We start from the raw sequence: 27,555 nt of genomic DNA, 5'->3' as shown, positions 1-27,555 counted from the left end.
GTCATTCTCTTCCAGCCAGCTGGAGGTTCATTGCAAGGGCCTGAGCGTGCCTGGCTGCTTCTGCCCTACAGTTCTGGGGATCCCTCCAGCCCTCTAGGTGGTACCTTGGGGGCTTCCAGTGCCACACCTGCAGGATGTTTATAATGTTAACTGAAATAGAATAGCACTGCTGCGAGGAAGACAGGAAGAAAATTATTTGCCTGGAGTGTAAAGTTTGAGGTTGCTCAGATCAATATTCTGGCATGCTGCTTCCTGCCCCATGAAGACTCTGCTTTAAATACCATTGCAACAAGCCGACAATTCTCAGTAGAATACATTTGCCATTTTACTAGCAGTTTCAATATAACAAAATATTTGGCCTCTGATGACTACATGGTCATTTTTCTCTTGTGGTATCATGATTTAAAGTAGTAGTAGCAGTTATGTTTGAGGGTTATCTTGTCCCTGTACCTCACCTATCACAAGTACAAGTTTCCCCCATCACTGTCCCAGTGTGTCTACTTGTTCTTGTATCCACACATCTGTCCACCATCCCACTCCAGCTAGGCAGCCTCAGTTGTGTTGATAGTAGCTTAGGTTTGTTTTCACTGGCGATTGTCTACTCCTTACTTTATTTCTTTATATTCCACATAAGCAAGATCATCTGGTAGTTCTTCTGACTCAGTCCACTTACCAATGCACTCTAGTTTCATGTATATTCCATTCTATCTTGTGAAAGATTAGATTTAATCTTTTCTTATAGTTGAATAGTGTTTCATCATGTGTATACGCCAGTTTCTTTATCCATTCATGTGTTGTTAAGCACTTAGTTTTTCTAATATTAACATAGGTTATTTCCAGCCTGTGTACTGCATGCAAATAGTACTGCAGAGATTATAGATGTGCAAATCTTCTTGAATAAGTGTTTCTCTGTTCATGGGTAGATGACAAGGAATGGAATCCTGGGGTCGTATGGAAATTTTACTTTTACTTTTTTGAGTTTTCCCCTTACTGCTTTCCAGAGAGACTGAAGCACATGTTGGTTTGACAATCAGGGTCATTTTTTACCACATCCCTGCCAACACTGGTTGTTTCAAGACTTTCTGATAAAGACCATTTTTTTTTTTCGGTGTGAGGTCTTTATCTCATTGTCATTTTTTTATTTGTGTTCCCTGGTACTATATTTTGTTTGTTGTTTTTTTTTAAGTGACACCTGGTAGTACTCAGGATTTATTCATGACTACTCATGTATTACTCCTGGCAGAGCTCAGAAGATCATATGTGTTTCTGGATATCAAAGTTGGGTGTGCTTCATGCAAGGCAAGCACATTACCTCCTGTACTATCTTTCTGGTCCCTTCCTGGTAATATTTAACATCCTGGATTAACAAAAATAATGGGTTAATTTGCATTATAATATTGCTATCAGAATCAGATAACAATCAAGGTTTGAAAAAATGCAATAAAATAATGATCTTTATTAGGTAGAATTGTGTCTTTTCTCATTACATTTGATGAAGTCTTGTCTCAATGCAGATGTCATAGTGGCAAGGGGCTAGAGTTAGATGAGCTGGAAATTTTCACTGCCCAAAGGAAGAGTTTTTTAAAACGTTTCTCTTTGTAGTTGACTAAAAACACTTCTGAAAATTTTCCTTTGTTTTATCCAGTTTATTTTTTTTGGGGGGAGGGGAGTAGGTGGGTGGGTGGTCACAACTACTAATGCTCAGGGCTTACTCCTGACTCTGGGCTCAGGGATCACTTTTGGTGGTGCTCAGGGAACCATTTGTGGTGTCAGGGAATGAACTAGAGTTGGCCATGTGCCAGGTAAGCACCTTACCTGCTGTATTATTTCTTCTGCCCTACAATAGTCAGTTTAATTCCACAAATAGTATCTATCCATTTGATGACATTTCTATCTCAGTCTTGACAAACTCTTAACAATCTCAGACTTGGCCAGTGCTTCCTAAGAGAGAAAATTGTCCCAGAGTGAGAATGACGTGTAGACAAAACTAACCACTCCATAAATGTAGGAGGAAAGAAGAAATGCAAATAATACATACTCTGACAACCTCACTATAACCACTGTGTTCCTTTTGTCAGTGACACTAATCAAATCCAGACAGTAGTAAGATACGTGTATGGAAGATTCTACCTGTAGAATGAGTAAACATAGGCATAAGACAGTGAAGAGAAGTATGGAATAATATATGAAGCAACAAAAGTTGAATAATTATACTGATGCCCAAAGAAATGCATTAAAATACATGTTTCTGGACCATATATTCATTGTTAGAAATTTTGGGGGCAACATAAAAACAGAAGGTGTGCCATGATTTTTAGAATCTTGGAAAAATTTCTTTTTCCACATGGAAACTATGAAAACAACAACCTAGTTGTTTTTCTAAATACTGGAAATATCAGCATTTCCAGCATGCATTCTAAACAAAAAATATAAATGTAACAGGAAGAAGAGAGAAAATTTCTCTTTGTAGAACCCTCTTTAAGTCCCAGATACATTTTACTAGTAGAAAAGTTTAAATTTACATAATGGTAATATGGGAAAAGTTCCACAAACAAGAATATAGATAATCATACTCTTATCTTTTCCCTAAGCTCAGGATATTTCTTCAGAAAGATCTCAACATCCTTAATTGTCAACACACTGATCATAAGGTCCTTCTGATGCAGGGGTGGTGACATCAGGATTCTGCATTGGTCTATGGTTCTTAGGTTCTTCCAAGACTTTCATGAATGAAAATATTTAGTAGAAATTATGCTCAGAATCGGAGTTGGAAATAGAGAAGTTTTTTGGAAAATAGAAGGAAACAGGAAGGAAACTTCCTAACCAGAGAGAAACTTAGTATAGGACTAAGTTAACTAAGGCTCATTTTGTGGAGGTTTTCTAGGAAAATTGGGTCTTTGTGTTACAGAGAATGCAAGGAAATTAAAGAATTTTTTAATTTAATTTAATTCCAGAACTTTTAACTGAAAAGTGGACTCTGCATTTATTACCTCTTGATAAGAATGTTCTGGAAAATTTGAGGATCCAACAGAGTGGTCCAGCCATTGCTTTAGGTATTGCCCATCATCTCAGTCTCCCGCAGAGCCTAAGCTCTGAGCAACATTTTATGATGTTGGACAATTGTTAACTTCCCATTTATCAGTAGGAACCCCAAAATTTGCAAGAATGTTTAAAATTTAAGATGGGGACACTAAAAAGGGGACTGGGCTGGAGGAATAGCACAGCAGGTAGGGCATTTGCCTTGCACGCTACTGACCCAGGTTCGATTCTCAGCATCCCATATGGTCCTCTGAACACTGCCAGGGGTAATTCATGAGTGAAGAGTCAGAAGTAACCACTGTGCAACACCAGGTGTGACCCCAAAACAAAACAAAAAAAAACAAGAAAAAAACAACTAAAAAATGTGACTTCAGGTAAGTGGAAACTGAAGCTTCCTTTTTCATTTCCTTCAGTCTAACATCAATAAATCAGATAAATCCACCAAAGTGCCCTACCTGTTGTACTATCACTTTTGCAAAAAGAAAACAAAACTCTATTTCTAAGTTTCTGAAAAACAATTTTCTCACCAAATGGTCATCAGTTGCAGTTCCTTTTTTTTTTTTTTTTAATAGACAGAATACACCAATCTTCATGCAAAACCTTTCTGCTCATGTCATTGTGTGTCTGCATAAGTTATGTCTGGCCACCTACCACCACATAGATCCTAAAAATTCTAGGAACTATGCATCCCAAGACAAGGAGGATTTGATCTGTGGCCCTTTCCTTGGGTATAAAGGTGGCACTACCTCACTATGTATCCTTCTGACCTTTTCTGTGCTCTTATCTAGAAGAGAATTAGAGGTACCTGGGGGATAGTTCAAAGAGCTGGAGTGCATGCATTTAGCAAGTACTTTAGCAATTCTGAATCCAGTTTCTGGTAACACATGCTCTTAAGACCAGAGGGATGGCCTGTCACTGTCAGTTGCAAACAGTACCAACTTCTGGGTCTGAGAACCTTCACAACCTTTCAGTCATGCCTAGTATCAAAGAGAATGTTCTCAGGAACTTTAACTCTGTTAGAGATGCCTTTGAACATAAATGGAACCACGGTATTCCTTTTTATTCATTCCTTTATTTGGGGTTTTGGGTCACATCTGAAAGTTCCCAGGGCTTATTTCTGGCTCAGTATTCAGGGGTTGTTCTTGGTGGGCTTAGAGGACCATTTGGGGTTACAGAGATAGAACCTGTATGCGAGAAAAAAGCCCTTCTTGCTGTACTATTTCTCTGGCCCAGAGCACTCCTTTTCAAACATCATTATTAACCTTTCAACTTCTTTAGATGCTTTATGTACAAATATACTAGTGAATGGAATAAGTGTTTTTTTTACACATTTGTGGTCAACACATGTAAAAAACTAAGGCACGCCGAAGGGCATGTGCACTCGCGGGCTCTCTGGGTGGCTCTGTCTCACCGCCCACATTCAGTGCTCTGGAACCACTGTGTGTGCTGTTGGTCAAGGGCAGGCGACGGAAGGAAGAAGGCCAAACTGGTTGCTCGATCAGTTTATTTCATTCCCTCTCCCTGCTTCTCTCCTTGCTCTCTGTCTCTCTCTGGATCTCTGGATCTGGCTCCCCAACCCACTCTTACAGCCTAGTTAAATCTCCCCAGCATGAGGAGGTTGGGGCGTACACATAGGTGTGGTCACCATCAATAGGGTAAGGTTCCTTTCACTCAGGGGATGCTTCTCCTAGGATTGACTCTCTTTCAGCAGGAGGATCCACCAAAGGGTGGAGTCCCATGAGTGTGTTTCTTCTCTCCTCAACCAGTAAACATATAAGCATTCATAATATTAATCATTTTGTATGGACACAGTAAGAAATGCATTAAAGCTTATAGAATTGCTCTCCTGGGGCCATCTTGATCTCAGACTACAGTGCTCAGGCCGGATCAGTCTTTCCTATCCCTAGCAGGTTCCTAGTCTCATCATTACTTTTGGATCATGACAGCATTTGTCTATGATCAAGCTCTTAACTTATAGTTAAGAATTAGGCACTTTGGCCAGGCCCATCTCGATGCCAGGGTAGCACATAACTCACCGCTTGCCCTGGATCCGTCCCGTCCCTCCTCGTCGGGACCCTGCTTTTGGGGTGCTAGGAACTGAGGGCAACTGAGGCTTAAATGGAGAAAGCAGATGCCCAGGAGGGAATAATATTCGAAGCCAATTAAGCCCCAAGTTACAAAAACATAATATTGTCTTCTTGTGTCTATACAAAAAAGACATTGCTTTAAAGTAAATTATTCAAAAGGCATAAAGAGGGGAGAAAGGCAATGTTATAATATCCATTGTCCTAGGAAGGTCTAACATTAAAAATTAGCAGAGTCAGATTAAGGGAAAGCCTCGAATTAACTGTTTTGGGGAAGAGCTCATAGAGAAGTGATTATAGCTAAACAAAGGGATGGGAGAGATTCGGGAACACCTTGATGGGTGAGACTGGGGTAAGCCTAAACTCCAGGAAAAACTGGGACAAGCTATTCATGGCAAGAGGGGAGAGGACAAAGTAATGTCATCCTACTAGCACACACAGACTTCAAGACTACTAGAAAGTGGTGTCCCACCCAGAGAATAGCACCCAATAGCATAAAGGGGTGTTCTTCAAATGGATAACACCTTAAGGCTCAGTGCCTCAAAATATTTCTTGAATTATTTTCATTACTTCTGACCTCCCAATCTGTTAGTCATAGGCTTCAGACAGGAAGATTGCATTCCATTATTATTTTACCTCAATCATTCTCATCCCTTATTGTACAAGTTCTCTGTCACCAGTCATATTCAAAATTTTTACCTGTCAAGAAGATGCATTTTCAGAAGCTTGAAATACACCAATATAGACAAGTAGCTTATAGATATTGGGTTAGTATAATTTCCTGTTTCATCAAATAATGCATTGCAAAATTTTTAAATAAAAATACCCTATAATTCAAAATTTTATTTTAGTGATCAATTCTAAATTATTATATGTGTGTGGGTTTTTAGTGCATGCTTATGTTTTAGTGCATATTTTGAGAAAAAAAAGTAATGCACCATTGTATGTTTTCAGTTGACTAAATACAGTGAACTGCCATTTTTAGAAGATGATTTTGTTTTGTCATATGAAAAACACACAAAATTAAATGTATACAAGAACAGTATGAGTGCTTTTGTATCAAACTTAGAATATTCAATTCATTTCCAAGATCTTGAATTTTACAAAATGGCTGAACTCCTGGTAAAATAGTAAGCTAACTGAAAAATAATTTGAGTTTTTTTATTACTAACTTATAAGATCTAAATAAAGCCTTTTTGCAACTATTATTATTAATGCTTATATACCAGCAAGCTGCAATTTAGTTCACACAAGAGAATTAAATATTTCATTGAGAAATTCTAGTAACATTCAGTGAATGGAATTTTCCTGGTAATGGCATATGATTTATCTATATTAATATTATTCTCCAGAAATTAAAAAACACCCTCTAAATAAAAATATAAAGGGCCAAGTATGTGGATCATATTATGGTTCCTTGTATACATGAGAGTATGATTTGATTCCTGGCACAGAAGAAAGAGGAGGAGGAGAAAAAAGGCAAAAGAGAGAGAGAATGAGGAGAAGAAGAGGAGTAAAGAGGAGGAGGAAAGGGAAGAAGAGGAAGAGAAAGAAGAGCAAGAGGAGGAAGAAAAAGGACCAAAAGGAGAGGGAGGAGAAGGACAAGGAGGAGAAGTAAGAATAAAAGAAGAAGAAAGAGGAAGAAGAGGAAGAACAGGAGAAGGAGGAAGAAGAAGAAGAAGAAGAAGAAGAAGAAGAAGAAGAAGAAGAAGAAGAAGAAGAAGAAGAAGAAGAAGAAGAAGAAAAAGAAGAAGAAGAAGAAGAAGGAGAAGAAGGAGGAGGAGGAGGAGGAGGAGGAGGTGGAGGAGAGGAGGAGGAGGAGAAAGAGGAGAAGGAAAAGGAGAAGAAGAAGGAGTAGAATGAGGAAGAAGAGGAGGAGAAAGAGAAGGAGAAGGGGAAGGAGAAGGGAAAGTAGTAGTAGTAGTAGTAGTAGAAGAAGAAGAAGAAGAAGAAGAAGAAGAAGAAGAAGAAGAAGAAGAAGAAGAAGAAGAAGAAGAAGAAGAGAAGAAGGAAGAAGGAAGAAGAAGATGAAGAAGAAGAGAAGAAGAAGAAGAAGAAGAAGAAGAAGAAGAAGAAGAAGAAGAAGAAGAAGAAGAAGAAGAAGAAGAAGAAGGAGAAGAAGAAGAAGAAGAAGAAGAAGAAGAAGAAGAAGAAGAAGGAGGAGGAGGCGGAGGAGGAGGAGGAGGAGAAGGAGGATAAGAAGGAGAAGAGGAGAAGGAGGAGAAGGAGAAGGAGGAGAGGAGGAGGAGAAGGAAAGGAGGAGAAGGAGAAGAAGGAGGAGGAGGAGAGGAGGAGGAGGAGAAAGAGGAGAAGGAAAAGGAGAAGAAGAAGGAGTAGGATGAGGAAGAAGAGGAGGAGGAGAAAGAGAAGGAGAAGGGGAAGGAGAAGGGAAAGTAGTAGTAGTAGTAGAAGAAGAAGAAGAAGAAGAAGAAGAAGAAGAAGAAGAAGAAGAAGAAGAAGAAGAAGAAGAAGAAGAAGAAGAAGAAGAAGAAGAAGAAGAAGAAGACTTCAGAATCAAACAGTTAAAAGCATTGGGAAATTGTTAAAAGCATTGGGAAATTATTAATCAAAGTGAAATACAACAACTAAATATTTTGATTTGTGTCAAGCACTTGAAATTCATAATTTAAAACTAAAAAATGTCATAGGCCAGAAATGAGTTTTTAAATCACAATTAAAAGATACGTGACTCATAATAACAATGTAATAGAGCTAAAGAGGGTCATTGAAGTGGTTTGTGAGAAACAGTATTAATGATAAAATCATATTTTCAAGAGGGAACAATGATATTTTTAGTTAGAAAATGTAGGAGGAATAGGAGAGGCAAAAAGTAAAGAACTTATATAAATGATTTAAAGAGAATATAGATATTCAGAAGAGATTAAACTTTGGATGTTTGCCAATGAAAGTAATGAAGTAAAGCACAGTGACTAATTGAACTCCTCTCCAATATCGCAAACAGCATAGTTACTCAGTTTTCCTTCATTCTGTGGAGGCAGTCAGCAAAGTGAATACTCTTTAGTTCTGGAAAATCATAAACTGAGCATGCTAGCCCATGGTGAATATTGTCATAACAGGATAGTAAATAAGTCCCGTAAACTCTTATCTGTAGCAGCTGATGTGATTGATTTGTGGGGGGATAGACACTCAGTTCTTTGTAATTCTAGTAGTCCCATACATAAAGGATATTCTGGTTTTCTGATTTATTACCATAGGAACATAATTATATCAACTCTATATGAAATCTTATTACTTAAATGGCAGAGGAAATATTTTATGTCCCCACCCATGTATATGGTTGCTTTTAATAAAAATGAGTCTTCTTACGAGAGTAATTGATTCAAAGATGAATGTTTCCATAAGTTTCTTTCAGTCATTTTGCTTACTTGCTGACTCTTTTGGTTTTAATGTTTACCTTAAAATTTATCACTGGATGGAAATAATTGGTAGGTCTAAACATTTTTTCAACAACGGGAGTCGTTATTAGCTTTTAAATAGATAAAAATATCCTTTCTTTCCCATAGTGCAAAGTGGAATAGGCTATTATTACTATCCGAGTACATGAAATTGCTTTAAAAAAAATAAAAGGAATAGATTGTGAAAACATTTAGTCAAAGGAGTTCTCCAGCTGACTGAACATTTATGGGTATCTCACCATCAAGGGAAGGTAAATTCACATACAAGTAGCTATTTAAAAAACATGTGTATAATGATAGTTGTTAAACTTACCCAACTGAATTACACCTAACTTTAGACAGAAAGGGCAGAGTCTATATATAAACAAATTGATGATAAAGAAAATGATAACAGTATAATTACTGACAAGAATATAAAGAGGGCAAAGTAAAGAAGTTCAAGATAAACTTTTTTATAGTTCATCTTAGAAATGATGCAGTGAATTTCAAGAAAAAAAATCATGGGAGAGTTTAAAAGACACATATGTACACGGTGCTTTGTCACTTCTGAATGGGAAGTAATCTGCTTTGTTTTGAGCCAGGTGGTCTTTAGGCAGGTGTGGGGAATTAGGTAAATCTCAGTGTGTACTTCCTGCTGGGCCTATGTCTTTAAAGGAAAGCAATCTAAATTTAACAAGAATCTGTGCTGTCAACCTCCATTGCACATTTGAATCCCCTGGGGTGATTTTTAAGTCTAGTGTAACCTAGGCTATGGTTTTTAGAAATTCTGATTTAATTGATTGGGTATAGGGAACTTCTCTGTGTGTTTTTAAATGCTACACTGTGGAGTAGTTTGCACCAGGACTGTGAACCTGTACAATATGTGTAGCTATTAAATCCCAAATGACAAATCAAAAAGAAAACTGAGGTGCATGGTTTGTGGGACTTTCTCAAAGATCCATTTGTTTATGATTTAATTTCCCAGAGCAGAGAGCAACTCTAGCAAAGTCCTGCCTCCTTCATACACCAATGATACCCTGGAGAGGGCTGTTTATCATAATTTAGCAATGATTTATTTGGATCCATTCAGGCATTATTGGGCTGAGAGGTTGGATAATAGCTCAAACGAATGTGGTAGTGGAATTCATTTTCCATAAGGACAAGATAAGACTGGTTAGATAAAGTTAACTAATTTTTTAAAATTAAATCGCCAAGAGATAGAGTTACAAAGCTTTCATGTTTAACTTTCAGTCTATAATGATGGAGCACCCATGCCTCCAGCAGTGCACATTTCCCACCACCAATGTCCCCAGTATCCTTCCACATACACCTTCGCAATCCTGCACCTCAACACACATATTTGTTTTTCAAATTTTTATTAATGAATCACCATGAAGTACTGTTACAAACTTATGAACTGTTGTGTTTGAATTTCAGTCATGCCCTTTCTCCTCCACCAGTGTTCCCAGTATCCCTCCCACCATTCCCACCCCATCCCCACCACCCCACCGTGTCTCTACAGCAGGGCATTCCCTTTTGTTCTTTCTCCTTTTGGGTGTTTTTAAGAATAGTCCATATTGTTTTCCAAAAGGGCTGAATCAATCAGCATTCCCACCAGCAGTAAAAGAGAATCCCTTTCTCCCCACATCCGCACCAACACGAGTTGCTTTTGTACTTTTGGATGTGGGCCAGTCTCTGTGGTGTGAAATGATATCTCATTGTTATTTTAATCTGCATCTCCCTGATGATTAGTGATGTAGAGCACACATTTTTAAGAGCATTGTTCTTTGATACAGATCACCAGGGCAGTAAATACCTAACAGGACACAGAAAGCCTTATGCCAGTGAAACAGTAAACCACATGTACTATCAGGATTTCACTTGGTGACTTTCAACCAGAAACCACTTGATAAGCATCTTACACCTTCATTCCTCCTTCATTGTTTTTATTCCAGCTTTACTACTGGATTTTGCCACAAGTGATGTTGCAGTCAAAAAAATCTGCTCATATATAACGTCTTTAAACTCACGGACACTATTCATTCTAATGTCTATTATCACAATTCTAGGCAAGAGACTATTTGTAGGTACAAAATATTTGTTGCCCACACCTGCCCCCCCATCTTGCTGTTTAAATGCAAAACTGAGAATGGATGGAATACAGTATTTCTTTTAAAAAGGCAAAGGAAACAGAAAATTTCAGTTTTTGAGAAAAACTTCTGCCAAAATAAAACCTCGTTTTCTTCCACCATCTCTCAATCTCTCATAAATCCGTACATTCTTGTAGAACATTTTTAGTGGCAAGTGCTGGTCACAGTACAGACACAAAATGCTTGTGAAACTTAAGTGTGGAAGGAGGCTCAAAGAACAAGGTGATACAAAATTGCAGGTATTTAACAATTTGGCAAATACTGTTAGGAACAGAAACAGGAAATTTAAAAAAGGATATGACTTACATAGGTGAGAAAGAATGGATGGTCTTTTAGAAGACGGGATTAGGGAAGTTCATCTAGAAAGATGATATTTCAACTGACTCAGAGTATCAGCATACTTTGCTCAGCTAAGTATTAGGAGAAGAATATCCTGGCTAAGGGAGGAATACTAAGAAGATAAGGCAAGAGGTTTGGTGACATTGAGAAATACAAAGAAGACTTAAAAATAAAAATTAAAAAAATCCCTTCTTCAAAACAAGCCCTGTTTGTGATTAGATGACCCCTGAATGTAATCTTTTTTTAAAAAAAAATCACAATAGTTCTTTGGGCTTTGCGTTTTTAAGCTATGAGACCCCCAGGGGAAATTCACAGGTTTGAGAGTGTCCCTTAAGATCTTCACTTAAAGGTCACTGAGCATTTATTCTGTCAGCCCATGTTTCATAAAATTGACCTGAATGGTGACTTCAGAACTCCCGCCTGGATGTGCAAGTCTGACTTTTGAGTGCTAAAGCTAGAAAAAAATCCAGCTCTTTGTCTGGTATCCTTGAAGTGCTTTATTCTAGAGTAGAGGACCCATATGTTCACAAGAACATGTTTAATGCCCTCCGTTGGAAGCACAACCTCTCTGCCCTTTGGGTTTGAATTATGCAGTCTCAAATTCAGTGGAATCAGATTGGTCTGAAGAAGTGTTCTAAAGAAGTTCTTTATAAATTAGCACAAAGCACTTTACTAAATTCTTCTTCATATTCCAAGTACTTACCACAATGCCTAGCTGTCCTAAAATTGATCCTAGGCTGAGCGCAGTGGGTAGGGCATTTGCCTTGCACGCGGCAGACCCGGGTCCGATTCCTCCACCCCTCTCAGAGAGCCCAACAAGCTACCCAAAGAATCCCACCCTCATGGCAGATCCTGGCAAGCTACCAGTGGTGTATTCGATATGCCAAAAACAGTAACAACAAGTCTCAATGGAGATGTTACTGGTGTCCGCTCAAGTAAATCAATGAACAAAGGGATGACAGTGCTACAAATGCTCAGAAGAAAAAAAAATGACAAGATCTTTGTGAGACTCTAAAATGATATTAAATTCAGATTTCAGGATTCATAAATAATCAGGGGGATTGAAACATACCCAGCTGTGCTCAAGGACTTCCTCCAATCTCTATGTTCTAGAGGAACAGCCATGATCAGGGGGACACATGCAGTGTGAAGGGATTGAACTAGGGTCAGTGCATTCAAGGCAAGAAACTTACCTGCTATACTACCATTCCGGATTCCATTAATAATTTTTATTGAAGCAGAACACAGATGTTGTCTAATTCCACTTCCATACTGTAGTGATAAGGTTGAGAAGTTTGGATGGGACATATAACTGTATCAAAGCTCTACAAAGGCAGTACGGCTTGAAGTTATAAAATATTTAACATTGGCTCTTACAAAAAAGTTTGCAAACCTCAATGATAAATATTTGCCATGTGAGTGAATGAATACATAAATAAATGAACTGCAGTAGCAAATTCACTTTCATATAATTACTCCTTAATGTTGTATATTCCATGGCAGAGATCCAGGCCTTAACCTAGATATTAACACATTTTAATAAAAATATGAGAGTATTACTTGTGCATCTCTCTGCCATGTTATTCTAAGCCACATTCAATCAGAATAAAAAGCTTAATTATATTTTCTAAATGGGCACTTCCTATTTGTGTAATTAAATATACATGTCCATGCTTCTTTTCATTAGAATGAGGCAGGCCCCAAGAAGCTCTATTGAGATAGTATTTTTGTCTGGTCCCTCATCTTACTCTGTAAGTGTGTGTGTGCTTTTCAGAGCCTGCCTTCCTTTTGCAGCTGTCATTTGGTCCTAACCTTTTAGAAGTTAGCATCAAATGGAGTATACAATTATGCTTTACAAGTAAATGACCAAGGCTGGGAAGATGGTACTGGGGCTAGGGTGCTTGCCTTGCATGGGTTTGATCACTAGTACTATGTCATCTCCTGGGCACTCCTGGGGTGGAGTTGATGGTCTCCATCACTCCAGGCCCCACTAGACCATATTCTTGGGACTTAACACTGAAGTACAAACCCAGTTGCCTGAGAATTGCCAGAATTTACCCTGGATCCTTGAATATCACTTGAAGAACCCCTCCAATATAAATAAATAAATAAATAAATAAATAGGAAAATGATTGAAAGACACTACAAAACAATGAATCTATTGACATTTTTAATGAAAAACTCCATAGAACATTATACAAAGTCATATAAAAACTAGAAGGAAGTTACACCGAGCATAGTTGAGCAATTGAATGATTTGTTACTTGCACATTTCTGGCATTGGTATTACTGGTGCTGTTATTTATTTATTTTTCCAACTTTCTAAGACGAGATTGCCCAAAAAAGCATTTTTAAAATTGTATTTGTGTGGATGTAGCAATAACTTTTAGTTCCATTTGTTTTTTCCTATGATTTAGATATTTAAGTTCCCAGAAATAGATTTGGGCTCAGATAATGGCACTATTTTACTATTTTCTCCTTTTGGGGAAAAATAATTTGTATTCTCTCTGTTATATATCACCAAAGTCTCCACAATTTTTTTCCATTGAGGGGAAATCTGAGAGCTCTGAAATTTAATTTTCTTTATTTTTATTTAAGTACTTTGGAGACAAATTTATGCACATTTCATTTAAGTAGAATGTTTACTTGTAATGCGCTATTGGGGGGATCTTACTCTTTCTAATTCAGGGTCCTTTAGAAGTTAATACTAGCTAATTAATCCAGCTCATTAGCTCAAAACCTCACTGACTGCTAAGAGTGCTGCTAATGTAATAAGCTTCCCAGTTAATGGAGTCAAAGCAAACTTCAAGGAACAGCTAGTACCTCATTCATTAAGTTAATCAACTCTCTTGACATTTCATAGACAACCCATCCTGGTGGGAAAGCAATAAAGATGTAAGTGGATGTTCTATTCTGTTACCCCATAGCTGACTCAAACTTAAAATTTGGAAGGGCATTAGTGCAAAAATAGTAGGTATCCACACCTTTAAATAAAATTGAAAAAAAAAGTAAGTGCTACGTTGTGATGTTCGTCAGAAATTAAGTTTTAAATGGTCAGTATAGTCAGTTACTATATAGTTAAGATCCAGGATACTTAAGAAAATTGTGCATTATACACAAGAGCTACTGTACATATTTTAGCCCATAAAAATAGAATTTGGGATTTTATCATCCTGCCCCATTATCTTCTTTTGTCGACTAGAAGTCAACAAGTATAAAATATATTTTATATTCTTATAAAATAGCACTGTAGCACTGTAGTACTACTGTCCCATTGTTCTGATTTACTCAAGCGGGCACCAGTAACATCTCCATTGTGAGACTTGTTGTTACTATTTTTAGCATATCGATAATGCCACGGGTAGCTTGCCAGTCTCTCTGATAGGGACAGAAGAATTGAACCCAGGTCAGCCACATGCAAGGCAAATACCCTAACCGCTGTGCTATCACTCTAGCCCAGGGTACAAATACACATTTTAAAAAATATTTTCTGTTTATTATATGTATTAACTTTATTGATTATTATTTTCTAAGACGAATTTTTAGGATTTTTTTAGGGAAAAAAAACCTTCTTAGAAAATAAGAATCAATAAAGTTAATACACATATTCAAGAAATATTATAGATTATTTCACTTTTTCACATGTTTATTTTAAAAATATTTATGCTAATTATAATATAATTGTAGCGCTGAAATTAATTACATAACTGAGTTCCAACATTTAAAAAGTATACAATACCAATTTTTATGTGAAAATTGTTATATCTGATCAAATGGATGTTGTCTTTGTCTAAGAATTTTTAAGATACTTGTTGCTAGTTGAACTTTCCATTTTATTGTTTTTGTTTGTCGATTTTAGTTGCCTCCTATATATGTAACTTTCCTATCCAATTGGATGTGCTCTTGCTGTTATCTCAGTATTGAAGAACTAGGAGGTATAGCATCTTTATCCATATGGTCCAGAGACTTTAGGATCAATGATCTAGGCCAATAATGACATGGGGACAGCAGGGTTTCCATAAGTGGGGGTGGGAAGAGGTGTCCACCCTGACACCAAGAAGACTTCAGAGTTCTCAGTCTGAGCAATGGGGTAACAGAAATTATTCTCAGTTTCACAACACTGCAGATAATATTTGTGAGTCATGAAGTTGAGCCTGTGTCATGGCTACAGTGGTGGGTACAGGTGCAGCTTCAGGGTCTAGGGGGGCTGTCACTTAGCTCACCTGCTTCCCAAAGGTGCCCTGTAGTTTTCAGTAGAGGGGAACTAGTGTTCCACAAAGTTTAGCTGCTTGACTTGCATCTCCTTGGAGATTTAGTGAGAAACAATAGATCAGGACTGCAGAGTGAATAAACATGACTGTAATTATGGAGGTGGGCATGGTCAATGTGACTTCCGTAACTATGGGGTTGAGGTATTGTTGCCCACTCTAAATCCTAGTAACACCAGAGTTCTCCGCCTGGACGCTAGGGTTCCTGAACTTATTTGCAGCTTGACATCTCTGCAGAGAATATTCATTCATGAAGCAGTGGAGCTGAACACTTGGCATGGTTGTAGCTGCAGGCTATGGGTACAGCTGCTGAATTCAGTAGGGGGAGTACTAGCCCTGTCCAAGGGCACTTAGAAGTTTTTAGCAGAGAGGACTGATGTTGCTGTGAATTTTAGATGCTTGGTGTGCATCTTCTCAGAGGTTTTTGGAAATCAGTAAGGCAGGGCCAGTGGGTGAGTCAATATGGCAGCAGGTGTGGGAGAGAGGAATGGCTGAAGAACTCCTGAAAGTATGGTTGGGATATGCTGCCCATTATGACTCCTTGAGACACCAGATAACTCTGTCTGAGTATTGGGAAACTGAAAGTATTTGCAGTTTGGCATCTCTGCAGAGAATTTTTATGAAACATTGGGGTTTAGCCTTTAGCCTTGGGTGTGTTTTCAGCTGTTAGGTATGGGTGCAGCTGCCAATGCTTGACCACCTACCAAGGATGCCTGGAGTTTGCTTTTGTAAGGACCATTGTCCACGTGAGTCTTAGCTGTTTGGCATGCATTTCTCCATAGATTTACTCAGGAATCTGAAGGGCAAGGCGGGTGGTAAACCAACATGACAGTGGCTATGGTAAGTGGGCGTGGCTGCCAGGGCTTCTGAAAGGTTGAAGGTGTGGGTGGAGACTGCCAAGCACAACTCTGAGAAGACACTACAATTCTCAGCCTGGACACTGGGCTACCTGATATTACTCGCAGTTTGGCATCTATGCAGAGAATATTGGTGAAGTGTTGGAGTTCAGCTTTTGGTGTGGCTGCAGTTGTGGGGTGTGCATAAGGCTGGTAGGATATGGCAGAGTAGGTACTAAGCCGGCAGACCTTGAAGGGGTCCTTGAAGTTTTCAGTAAATGGGATGGTCGTTTCTATGAACTTTGGATGCTTGACGTGCATCTGGGACATTTGTTTGGGAATCTGTAGAGCAGAGTTGGTGAGTGAATCAACATAACTGTGACTGTGTGAGCTGTACAAGCCACGAGGGCTTCAGGAAGTATAGCAAGGGGTTGTGGGCGAGGGAGGCTGCCCACACAGAATTTGAAGGTACACTGGATTTCTCACCCTGGGAAGCCGGTACCTGAAATTATTTTCAGTTTGGCATCTCTGCAGAGAATATTTGTGAGAGGTGAAGTTGAGCTCTTGGTATTGCTGCAGTGGAAGGATGTGGGTTCAACTTCAGGGTCTTTGCCAGGGTGGTTACTTGGTGTGCTCTCCTCCCAAGGGTGCCCTGGAGGTTTCAGCTTTGATTACTCATGTTTCCGCAAGTTTTAGCTGCATGGCATGCACTTCCTCAGAGATTCAGCCGAAAATCAATAAAGCTTTACAAGTGGGTGAGTCAACACGGCAGCAGCTTTGGGAGATGGAGCCACTCTTATTTAATTTTTAAAACAAATCAGAGGAAGATGTGGCTGTTATTTTTCTTGATTTTCAACAAATGCATGATCCTACTCTAGATGATTCACTTCAATGAGGATGCATTTAATATGGTCTCTATTTTCACTCATCATTTAGCTAATACGACCCTTAGATTTATCATTATCTATTGAATTCTTAAATCTTTCTTATTTCTGGATCATGTTCCTTATCATAATTACAATTTAGGCAGATTTTCATGTCTATAAAATGTTGGACTGCCCAGCATTGTATAGACTTCTTTTTTTAAAAAAATGGTTTATTTTTTTTTCATTAGTGAGCCACATGTAGTAGGATGTTGGGAAGAGTAGGTGTAGCTGTTGGCAATGAACAAGAAACTGAATTAGAGACAGACAAGTTTTGTTTCACTCTGAGAATCTAAAGACTTCCTCCTTTTGTTTTCTTTTTTCATTTTTTGAGTGGGGCCACACGTGGTGATGCTCAAGGCCTTCTCCTGGTGATACTTGGGGGACCACATACGGTGCTAGGGAACAAGTGTGCTCTCTCTCTAACCATCTATATTTACTTATCTATTTATTTACTCATATTTTCATTGTGATGCCACCTGGCAATATTTAAGTCTTACTCCTTACTCTGCTCAGAAATCACTCCTGGCAATGCTTGAGGGACCAGATTTGGTGCTGGGGATTAACCTTTTTACCATCTCTCTAAGCTCCTATTCTTATGTATTTGTTTTTGTTTTGTAGACACCCTTGGTGATGTGCAGGGTTTGTTTCTGGCTCTTTGCTTAGGGGTCACTCCTGGAAGTGATTGAGAGAATATATGTAATGCTGGGGGTCAGCCTAGATACTATCTCTCTAACCCCTGTTTTATTTTACTTTATTTTATTTTGTATTTTTGTTTTTGGTCACACCTGGTGGTGTTCAGGACTTACTCCTATCTCTGCTCAAGGATCACTCTTGGTGGTGCTCAGTGTATGGGTTGGTGGTGAGCAAAACAAGCATATTACCTTTTCTACTACCTTTTCAGACCCCATTTTCTTAATAGAAGATGAGTTTACCCATTCAGACATGTGCCTGCATTATCCCAAATTCCACTATGTGAACCCTGGCAGTGAAACATATTTTCTCTCTACTACTTCTAATTTTAATCAATTGGTTTTACTTAGCACCAGGAAATTTGTTCAAGCCTCTTTCATTCCTTTCTTGTTTTGTATATTTGAAGTTGGTGAGTATTCCATGGTTCTACAAAAATCCCAGACTAAACAAGTTTTTTCCATAGTTTGCACTGAATAATATGCTAGAAATATTTTTAAAACTCAGTCTCTTCTCAAGGAATTTCTACAAATTTTGAAGACTATCATAAAAAAAAAACCTTATCCATTTGAACAGAAAATTGCAGAGGCAGTACATAATACTTCATATGAATGTACATAACAACTTTATTTATAATAGCTGGTACCTGAAAAGCACTTTAATGCCTACCTATACATTAGCAGATAAACAACATTGTATAAATATATAATGGGATATATACCATTGATTAAAAAAAAAGTACACCTACAACAAATAGATGTAGCTCTTGCACTCAACTGATATAAAATTGTAGATATCATCTTATCTACAGTGAGGGAATATACACCATATTTGCCTTTGAACCAGAAGTGGAAAGCAATGGTAAGGAGAAAAAAGGAAGTATAACCAAACGGCATGACATACCTTTTGGAAATAATGGATATTTCCATTATCCATCTATAATTCGTGACTATATATTGGTTCACTTGTGCATACATGTCAAAGCAATAAATATTATAGTTAAATTATGTGTGAGCTGGAGTGATAGCATAGCAGGTAGGGCTTTTGCTTGCACGCAGCTGACCCAGGTTAGATTCTTCTTCCCTTCTCAGAGAGCCCGGCTAGCTACAGAGAGTATTTCACCTGCACAGCAGAGCCTGGCAAGCTACATGTGGCATATTCGATATGCCAAAAATAGTAACAACAAGTCTCACAATGGAGACATTACTGGTGCCCGCTGGAGCAAATCGATGAGCAACAGGATGGCAGTGACAGTGACAGTGAAAATAGGTGTGTTATACTGTGTGTAAACTATTCATCAATAGAGTTATTAATAAATATCTTGCAAACTTCAAAAACTTTTAATTAGTACTTAGGACTCAACCTTTTTATTTCAAAGCTAAACACAATTATAAACTTTTGAATCCACGTTTTCAAAACTGTGTTTAAAAATAAATTTTGTAACAAACATGTTTTATAAATAATGGCATCTGAAGTGAAAGTTCTACTTCTTAATTAATAAAGCTAATGCTTAGATAATTGGTGTTTTCAAATTGCAAGCCAAGGTTGCATTAAGAAAATGAATAAAGATGTCTCTTTGTGGAATGGGATTAAATAATGTAGTTTGATAAATTGATTTAGATTCATTACTTATCTTGTTTCATTTTTATTAAAAATTCCTTCAGATATGTAAGACCCAAGGAATTATTAATTTAAATCTTCCATTTGAGAAAAATGAAGAACAAAGTCAAGTTTCACTTTTGCAGTCAGTTTAACAACTCATATCCTTTTGGGAGTGAGACACTTTACATAAAAAAATATTAAAACCTGTAACAATATTTCAGAAAGTTCTATTGTAATGCATCTATGATTAACAGCTGTATATTTTGTTTCTTTGTTTTTGTGCAATTTTGTAATTTTTGGTTTTTAACTATCAAAACAAACCATTAGTTGTTCTTAAGAATTTCCTTATTTTTTAAAAATGTTTCCCATGATTAGAGCAGATAAGTTCAAATTTTATTCAGCTTATCCTGTCATAGTGTCTTAACACGGTTAAGAATAGAAAAACTGTTCAGGGATAGATAGCTATGAAGAAATAATCATTAGAAGGGCCAGGTAGATTAAAAACAGCTTAAGGCACTTGTCTTGCATGCATCAGACCCCAGTTCAATTTGTGGCACTCTATATGGTACCATGAGCCCCTTCAAGATTGGCCCCTAAGCACAGAACCAGAAGTAAGCATGACCTGGTTTAACCTACCACACATCCCCTGCCCCCAAAAAATTCAATATAATTTTTGCCTCTGAAAGTGGTTCCATAGACTATGAACAGAAGTCTATCTGTGGGAAGAGAAGCTGTCATTTGGTTTGTTGTTTTTACTGTTTAACCAACCACACCATCTAAATGTATCAGTATGAAAAAGCAAGCATCTCTTTGAATCTGTGCAGTAGCTATGTGAGTTTGTATTACCGAGCAATTCTGCTCCACTGGGGACCTCTGTGGTTTTTCTTCCTGACCTCATGTTCCTCTGATGAACTCCCATTGTCCCTAAGAGGGACACAGAGGTGTAAGATATCTCAGATGCTCCACAGGATTTCCATGCTCCAGTGGTTTTGCTTGGACTTGTTTGCATGGCAGAGATTCCTGTGACCCAAGAAGTGTCATTTACACTGAGGTCTATTGAACAAAACAAGTGGCAATGCCAGCTGGACTTCAAGGCAGTGGGAAATAATTTTTGACGAGAGGATCTAGAAAAAGTATGACCATCAGCATGGTGTAATATGCTGGAACATCTGAAATTAAATTGATTTTTAATTTGTGTATCATGCAGAGGAAACTATGACACTCTATAACTTACAGATATTAACAGACCTTATTTATTGAGTGGATCCCAGATGCATTTGTGCTCATGAAGTCGGCTGTTTCTGACATTGAGATATATCTTTCTTCTTTCCTCAATTTAGTTGTTAATAATTTGTTTTATGTATAAGTCAATTTAGTCTCCCTTTTACATAGTAAATGAGTTTAGTTAATGCCAGACAAGTGTTCTAGCAAAAAAAAAAAACTACATAAACTTATTTACAATTATTGGGGACCAGAGCAATAGTACAACAGGTAGGGCATCTGCCTTGCACGTGACCAACCTGGGTTCGATCCTCAGCATCCCATATGATACCCCAAGCACCACCAGGAGTAAACCCTGAATGCAGAGCCAGGAGTGACCCTTGAGCATCACCGGATATAACCCAAAAAACAAACAAAAAATAAAGACACCTTATTTACAATTATTATTTTCTGTCCATGCTTGCCACTTATATAGCTAGTGGAATAAAAGTTAAATTATGTATTCATTTCTTTATCACCCTTCATTTTAAAAATCAATTTAATTTCTAATAAACCAAGTATCAATCTTCATTAAGCAATTCAATTATGAAATTCCTCATTTGAACCTGTATGAATATACTTTTAAATGGTGTGAGTAGCTTAATTCTTAAAATTAGAGATCAAATGTTATATAAAGGATGGAAAATCAAGTTTTTATGACTTCTATTGAAAGAACTCATATTGAACTGTGAACAATGTTCATGAAAAGATAATAAATAAGATTAATGATAGTCCATGGAAATTTTAGTATCACCATACTTTTAAATGATTTATAAGTTAATGCTAATAAGGAAAAAGGGAGTAATACTAGAATTTCATTTTCCTAAAAAAACCTGAACTTCTAATGCTTTTCTTGATTACACATATAAAAGTCCATTTCCCACTGCTCAGACACTTACTATCCAGATATTTTTACACTAAATTGAAATAATAACTATTATTGATGTGAAATGATAGGATCTGAATCAATTGCACACCTTTTAAGATCCACATGTCCTACCACAAATTTGTTCTTCCTTCCAATATTTGAGAGTCTCCCCTTTTCTATGAGCCAGTATAATTGAGAGGAATGTATCTTTTTAAATTTCTTCCAATATATTGAAAGAAAAACATTCTGAGCAAATAATACATTATTTTTTTTAGAAAAGCAGAACATATACTTAGGTTTCTAAGATCCTGAATACACAAGGTAGGACCGAAAGCCTCTGTTAATGAGCCAGTCTGACCTTGCATGTCTCTGAATGGAAACTATAGAACAAAAGACAAGGCATGTTTCCAGGGAAGACACTGCCAGCTTCATACAAAGCTGAAGTGGGGATGTGACTTTCAACTAGATTTCTTGAGAATCAGGGTACATTTTCAGTGTTACCTGAAATGTATAGCAGTAAATGAAATGTCATTATTATCCCCACTTTCAGAGGATTCACTGGAAACTCTAGAGGATTAAAGTGACATATAATTAGTGATAATCATAGTCCTTTTGCTTCACAATCTATCGCCTACTTAGTTATAAAAAGTGCCTCTAAACATATTTATAGACCACAAAAATTTAAATTTAATTTTAGTTGAAATGTTCATAGTCTTGAGAGAAACCAATGGAAGAATTTCAATATAGCATAATACATTTCCCTAAAGAAATTCCTTCCATCCATGTATCATGCCCATTATCAGTAAATAAAGTTCGGCTTCTGCAGTCAACAAGCACTGAAGCATGTGAATGAGGCCAACTTTAAATACGGCTGGAGTGCTGTATTGCAGAATGAAGTCGGTTGGAGAGCTGATGGAACAGAGGGACCATTTGGAAATACTCTAAGAACACACTTATAAAAATACCAAATCCACATTAAGGGAAACTTAAAGATACTTTGTTTTGACTGTTGGAAAGGAAACAATGGTACACACAGGGACCCAGGTGGTTAATGTACTGTTCATTATTACTATAAAGGAGAAGACCTCGGTCTCTTAGCTCCTCAGAAACCACAGTCAGTTGATTACATAGTACCCTACAGAATAGGCTATGTGTGTAAATGAGCAAACATCTCAGATATTCTCTCAAAGCTTGCCAATTCACTTGGCTTTTGCATTTCTGTGTTAGATTATTGGACAGGAGGAATCTTTACAATGCTGTTTACGCAGCTAGAGATTCTAAACTTCTCTAAAATGCGATAGAGAAAATGGCAATAATCCTAGTTCACTGACTTTACAAATAATTTATTTATTTACAGATAAATAAATAAATAAATGACTGCTCTAGCTGAAAAAAATTTCAATGAATAATGGTGATAATAACCTAAAACTTCTATAGTGTTAGTAAGTTCCTTGATATTTGAATCAACCTAATTTGAGGGAAATGGTTTCTTCTGTAAAAGCATTGATTTTGAATGACAATCAAAATCCAATGAAAATCAAAAACCAAGTTTGAGCACTTGGGTTCACATTAAAAAGTCAACAAGGATTGAGATCTACATACTTTCTTATCTAATCAGTTTACAGAAGGGAATGAACACAAGGGCTTGTAGATTCATTTCTTGGCTCATTGCAATGACTAGAGAAAGATTACACATAGTGCTATAAAACGTTGGACAAAGCTACTTAATATTTATTTTGATGTCTGTTAGCAATTGGCTGATTTGGAAGAAATGAGGCATCACTTTAGATGAATGTTTCAACAAATATTCTAATCCCAGTAAATTATTGTCACTTAGAAATAGTAAAATTTGGTGAAATTTTTATGTTATCAAGTTTTATGTCTGCCTTTTAACAAACAAATTTATAACAACTGGTAAGGTCTTCAAAGTACAATATTCTCTACTGAAATATCAGAATAATTGTGTTTATTTTTATTCTGTTTAGACTTTTGGTGACCCATGCCACCAATCATAGATATCTCTACCTATTCAACACATTGCAAAAAGGGGTTTCTTAAAATAGAACTTGCTGATAAACATTTCATTTTTGACCTGTCGTGAGCTACAAAGAGATCTATGAAAGGAAAAATCATAATAAAAAGAGAAAAATCTGAAGATTCTGGGGAACTCTGACTTTATGCTTACCATGTAGTTATGTGGTCATGTTTCTTAAAATTCCTTTCTAGTTCTCAGTACCTACAAATACACGGATATCTAGTATCTAAAATGTCTTTGTTTCAATAATCTCTCATGTGGCATATCTTTTTTCAGGGATTTTTGAGACTGGAACTATATATCTAAGATATTATGTCAACATTTTGTGTGATTGATTTCTATCATGCTATCAAGAAATGATCTCTATCATTTCTTCTGAACCTTTTTTTTCAAGTTGTTGGAAATAGTTGAAATACTATTCATATTGGATTAGAAGTCAGTATGCTTCATTCAGAATACAAAACAACTTATATTGACTTAATTTCCTCACTAATTAAGAAAAATGATAATTTATGTGCTTTGAAGAGAGAAAGAGAGAGTGAGCAACAGAGAGAGAGAAAGAAAGAGAGAGAGAGAGAGAGAGAGAGAGAGAGAGAGAGAGAGAGAGAGAGAGAGAGACTGGAGGAAAACTACAACAAACCATAAACTAAATAGATACTTTACACAAGTGTTTTGGTTAGTTTATTCTGTTTGTTTGTTTCCTTTTGGGACCACACTCAGTGTTGCCAGGCCTTAGCTTGGCTCTGCACTCAGCGCTCACTTTTGGTGGGGCTTAGAGGAACATATGGGATCCAGATAACCAAACCTGGGTTGGCAGCCTGCACGACAGGACTCTGCCTTCAGTACTATCTCTCCGAAGAGATATTACACTCATATTTTTAAAAATTATCTATAAAATGATTTTCAGTCTAAAGAAATCTACACATGATTTAGTAGAAACTTAGCCTTATGCATTTGATAGAGTATAATAGTCTCTATTCTAACTAAATTTTGAAAAGGTTCATTTGTATTAGAAACTTAGTTTTATTTTCTGCTATAAATAACAATTTGACTTGCCATTGTTTTAGTCTATAACTTTGAAAATGTGAGGTAACTTTCCATGATAATTTGCATTTGGATACTGAAAACACAATTGTCAAACAAACATATAGAAAATTTGTGTCAAATTTTCTTTACATATTTTCAAGATGGTGAGAAAAATACAAATTAAATTTCAGGAACATTCTAGGGATTCGCGTAGTAATAAGAAGAAATTAATTCTAAAAATAAGATCATTAGACTTATACCTGGCTATCATTTTTATAATATCACTTAAGAGTTAATTTCTCTATCAAATTTTGACATTGTAACAACTTATCAACTTCTTCAATTTTACAAAATGTGTCAAATAAAGTCCATCTAGGAGACAGGAAATGCATCACTTATTTTAACAAAGAATTTATAAAATATCATGCTGGCAAATATAGTTATGAGCTTTTTCACACAAAGACTAAGAGCTAATTTTACAGGATAATAGAAAGAGCCTTCAGCACTTGCAGGATTCAGGATAGAAAGCGGGAGTAGGCATCCAAGTTATTAAAATTAATTGTTTGGAGATGGTGCCGTATGAAGATATACCTCAGGTTTTCTTGGTGCTGGATACTTAAAGTGGTTCATGATGAGACTAAATGTTGGAAATACTGAAAATGTTGTAAAGAGTCTAGTCTGGTATTATCTATTATAGAAAAGGAATTATTATCAACAAAATGGTGAAATGTTATTAAGATAACTCTGGAATAAGAAGATGCAAAGACAAAGTCCATTATGGAAGCAAATGCTATTATGTATTCTGGCTTCACCATCTCCTTCCAGTGATTTAATTAGCAAGTTGTAATATCAGCAGCTCAAACAAATGTTTTGTAAATTTTCCTACTCTAGCACCCTTAAGTCAATTATAAAAGTCCTCACTTCAAGCTGAAAGACAATATAAACCACTAGAAATGTGATAGTTCTAGGTAAGGATGGTAGGGTGTATGAAATTTTATTGCCTGACCATTGTTAATCCAACCTTTATTATTGAATCTATTGGGTTGTGGGAAGTGCTATCATATGCTATCAAGAATTAAGCAATCACAATTTTTTCCAATATTAAGACACATGTTTTCTTTATCAGAAATTGTGAGGCATCAGGTATTAAAATTAATGTAATTTAAGTACTTTCAGAGTTTTTGAAAGAGATTTAAGTAGCTCATTATGCAGCCTTTCATTATATTAGAAACATTTGACTCATCATCTTGACATCACATTATACCTAAAGAACATACAGATGTACTCACTTTAATTATTCTAAGGTAATTTTTTCCAGAGTTTATTATTTTAATGATTTCCATATTGTTAGGAATAGTCTATGGAAAGTCATGACTATTTTTAGAAAAAAATTTGGTAAAAGTTATACATGTTCAAAATAAAGATTTCAGTTGTATGTGAAAAACTATATATGTACATATATAGTTTTAGAAACATTTAAAAAAACTATATATGTACATATTTGCCTATACTTGTCCTTATAAAAAGAATACTGTGTATTCTTTTGTTCTGTCACACTAAAACAGCATGGTGCTCCCAGTTCTTTGCATTATCTACATTCAAATGTATGTTGAAGCAACATTTAAGTTTCCCAGTTGTTGAGAATTTAGTTTTTCCTCATTTTCTGCACTTCTGTATGATGGCTGATGGTAGTAATGATGATAGAAAGTTAACAAGGCTTCACAGAACTATATTTGTGCTTTATTTTATAGATAATGTGCATAACAATATGTGTGGGTAAAATGATCAAGTTCCATAGTAACTGTCATTATTTTAATATAAATTTCTAAGCCAGTCCATGGTGACCTGAAACAGCCCGAAAGAGACCCAGCCAACGCCTCTATGCGTTACCTGCTTCTCTTGCTGAAGTTTTCTCTAACCACTCTTTATCTTTCTCGCACCCAGATTCCACACCACGTGAAGCCCTTGCCCTATTACAGCTACGACCCGCCGGTGATGGGGTACTGCCAGGCTCACCAGCCGCTGCATGTCAACAAGGGCTACGAAGCAGTGTCCCCAGAACAGGACGAGCCCGCCAGCCTGGAGCTGGGCCACGACCACAGCTTCATCGCCACCATAGCCAGGTCGGCAGCACCAGCCATCTACCTGGAGAGAATAACTAACTAGCGCCGGGGCCAGCGCCTCGCTGGGGAACCTGACATGGGGAGGGAGGAGGGGTGACACCACCTCGCAAGCCAGCCAGCTCATTGGTTCTGTGCAAACGTTTGTGATGCAGAAGAAATGCAAAGCCAAGCCAACCCCAGAGGACCAGGGATGCACCTGCTGAGTAACCAGGAGAACGATGGAACATTCTTGGCATTCAGACATTCGTCGAACAAAACTGCTCCTGGATGTAAATAGTCCAAGTGTCAAGTTCTTATAAAAATAGATTTCACCCTAGCTACGTATAGGTTTGTTTGTATATTTGCTTTTTCTACACTGCATGGTTCCTGGGCTGGAGAACCACGGGGAAGGGTGGGGGAGGGGGGAGTGGGGCTGGGGGGCAATTGGGGGAAATAATAGTTTTCCTTGTTAGGTGTGAATAACTTTCACAGATTTAATTCAATTGCTTTATTTCACCATTCCTTTTTACAAAGTTTGTTCTTGTTTAGTTTGTTTTATTAAAATTTTCCTGGTCAAGTGCTTCTGTTTTCCTATATTGATGTGAGCACTAAAGCTTACATTTTGGACTAGAGACTTTTTTTTTAATTGCTTTACCACAGACCGCAAAGAAACAAATTTGACAAGTTTGACAAAACTACTGGAATGAAAATCCAATATAATCTGGAAAAAAAAAATGACCCTTCAAGAGACACCATGTACAAATTGTGAAGTGTTTTAATCTTTTCTGATTGATAGTCATCACTGTAAGCTTTCACTGTGTCTGTGTAAGGACAAACGGCAAATGGGGAACCTATGAGAATCTTCAGATGACAAACAGCATAAATATGCTTAAGCGAACTGAATAAAGGTATATGAAGAACAATGGCCATGTGAGCAA

The 27,555-nt window shown here is 37.0% G+C and overlaps 1 protein-coding gene across 2 annotated transcripts in view; it reads left to right on the top strand.

Annotated features, from left to right (window-relative positions):
• Window positions 1-27,021, top strand: part of LRRTM4 (leucine rich repeat transmembrane neuronal 4) — a 794,848-nt gene extending 767,827 nt beyond the window's left edge. For both annotated transcript variants that reach the window (XM_004612009.2, XM_055122572.1), the window contains one exon: window positions 26,460-27,021. In XM_004612009.2, the coding sequence (XP_004612066.2) occupies window positions 26,460-26,681 (222 nt within the window). In that variant the 3' untranslated portion in view covers window positions 26,682-27,021. The remainder of the gene's footprint in view (window positions 1-26,459) is intronic.
• The last annotated feature ends 534 nt before the right edge of the window (window positions 27,022-27,555 follow it).

The sequence above is a fragment of the Sorex araneus genome, chromosome X (assembly GCF_027595985.1).
Source record: "Sorex araneus isolate mSorAra2 chromosome X, mSorAra2.pri, whole genome shotgun sequence".
Classification (NCBI taxonomy): domain Eukaryota; kingdom Metazoa; phylum Chordata; class Mammalia; order Eulipotyphla; family Soricidae; genus Sorex; species Sorex araneus.
The sequence above is the reverse complement of the archived record's forward strand: the minus strand, read 5'-3'. Positions and strand labels throughout refer to the sequence as shown.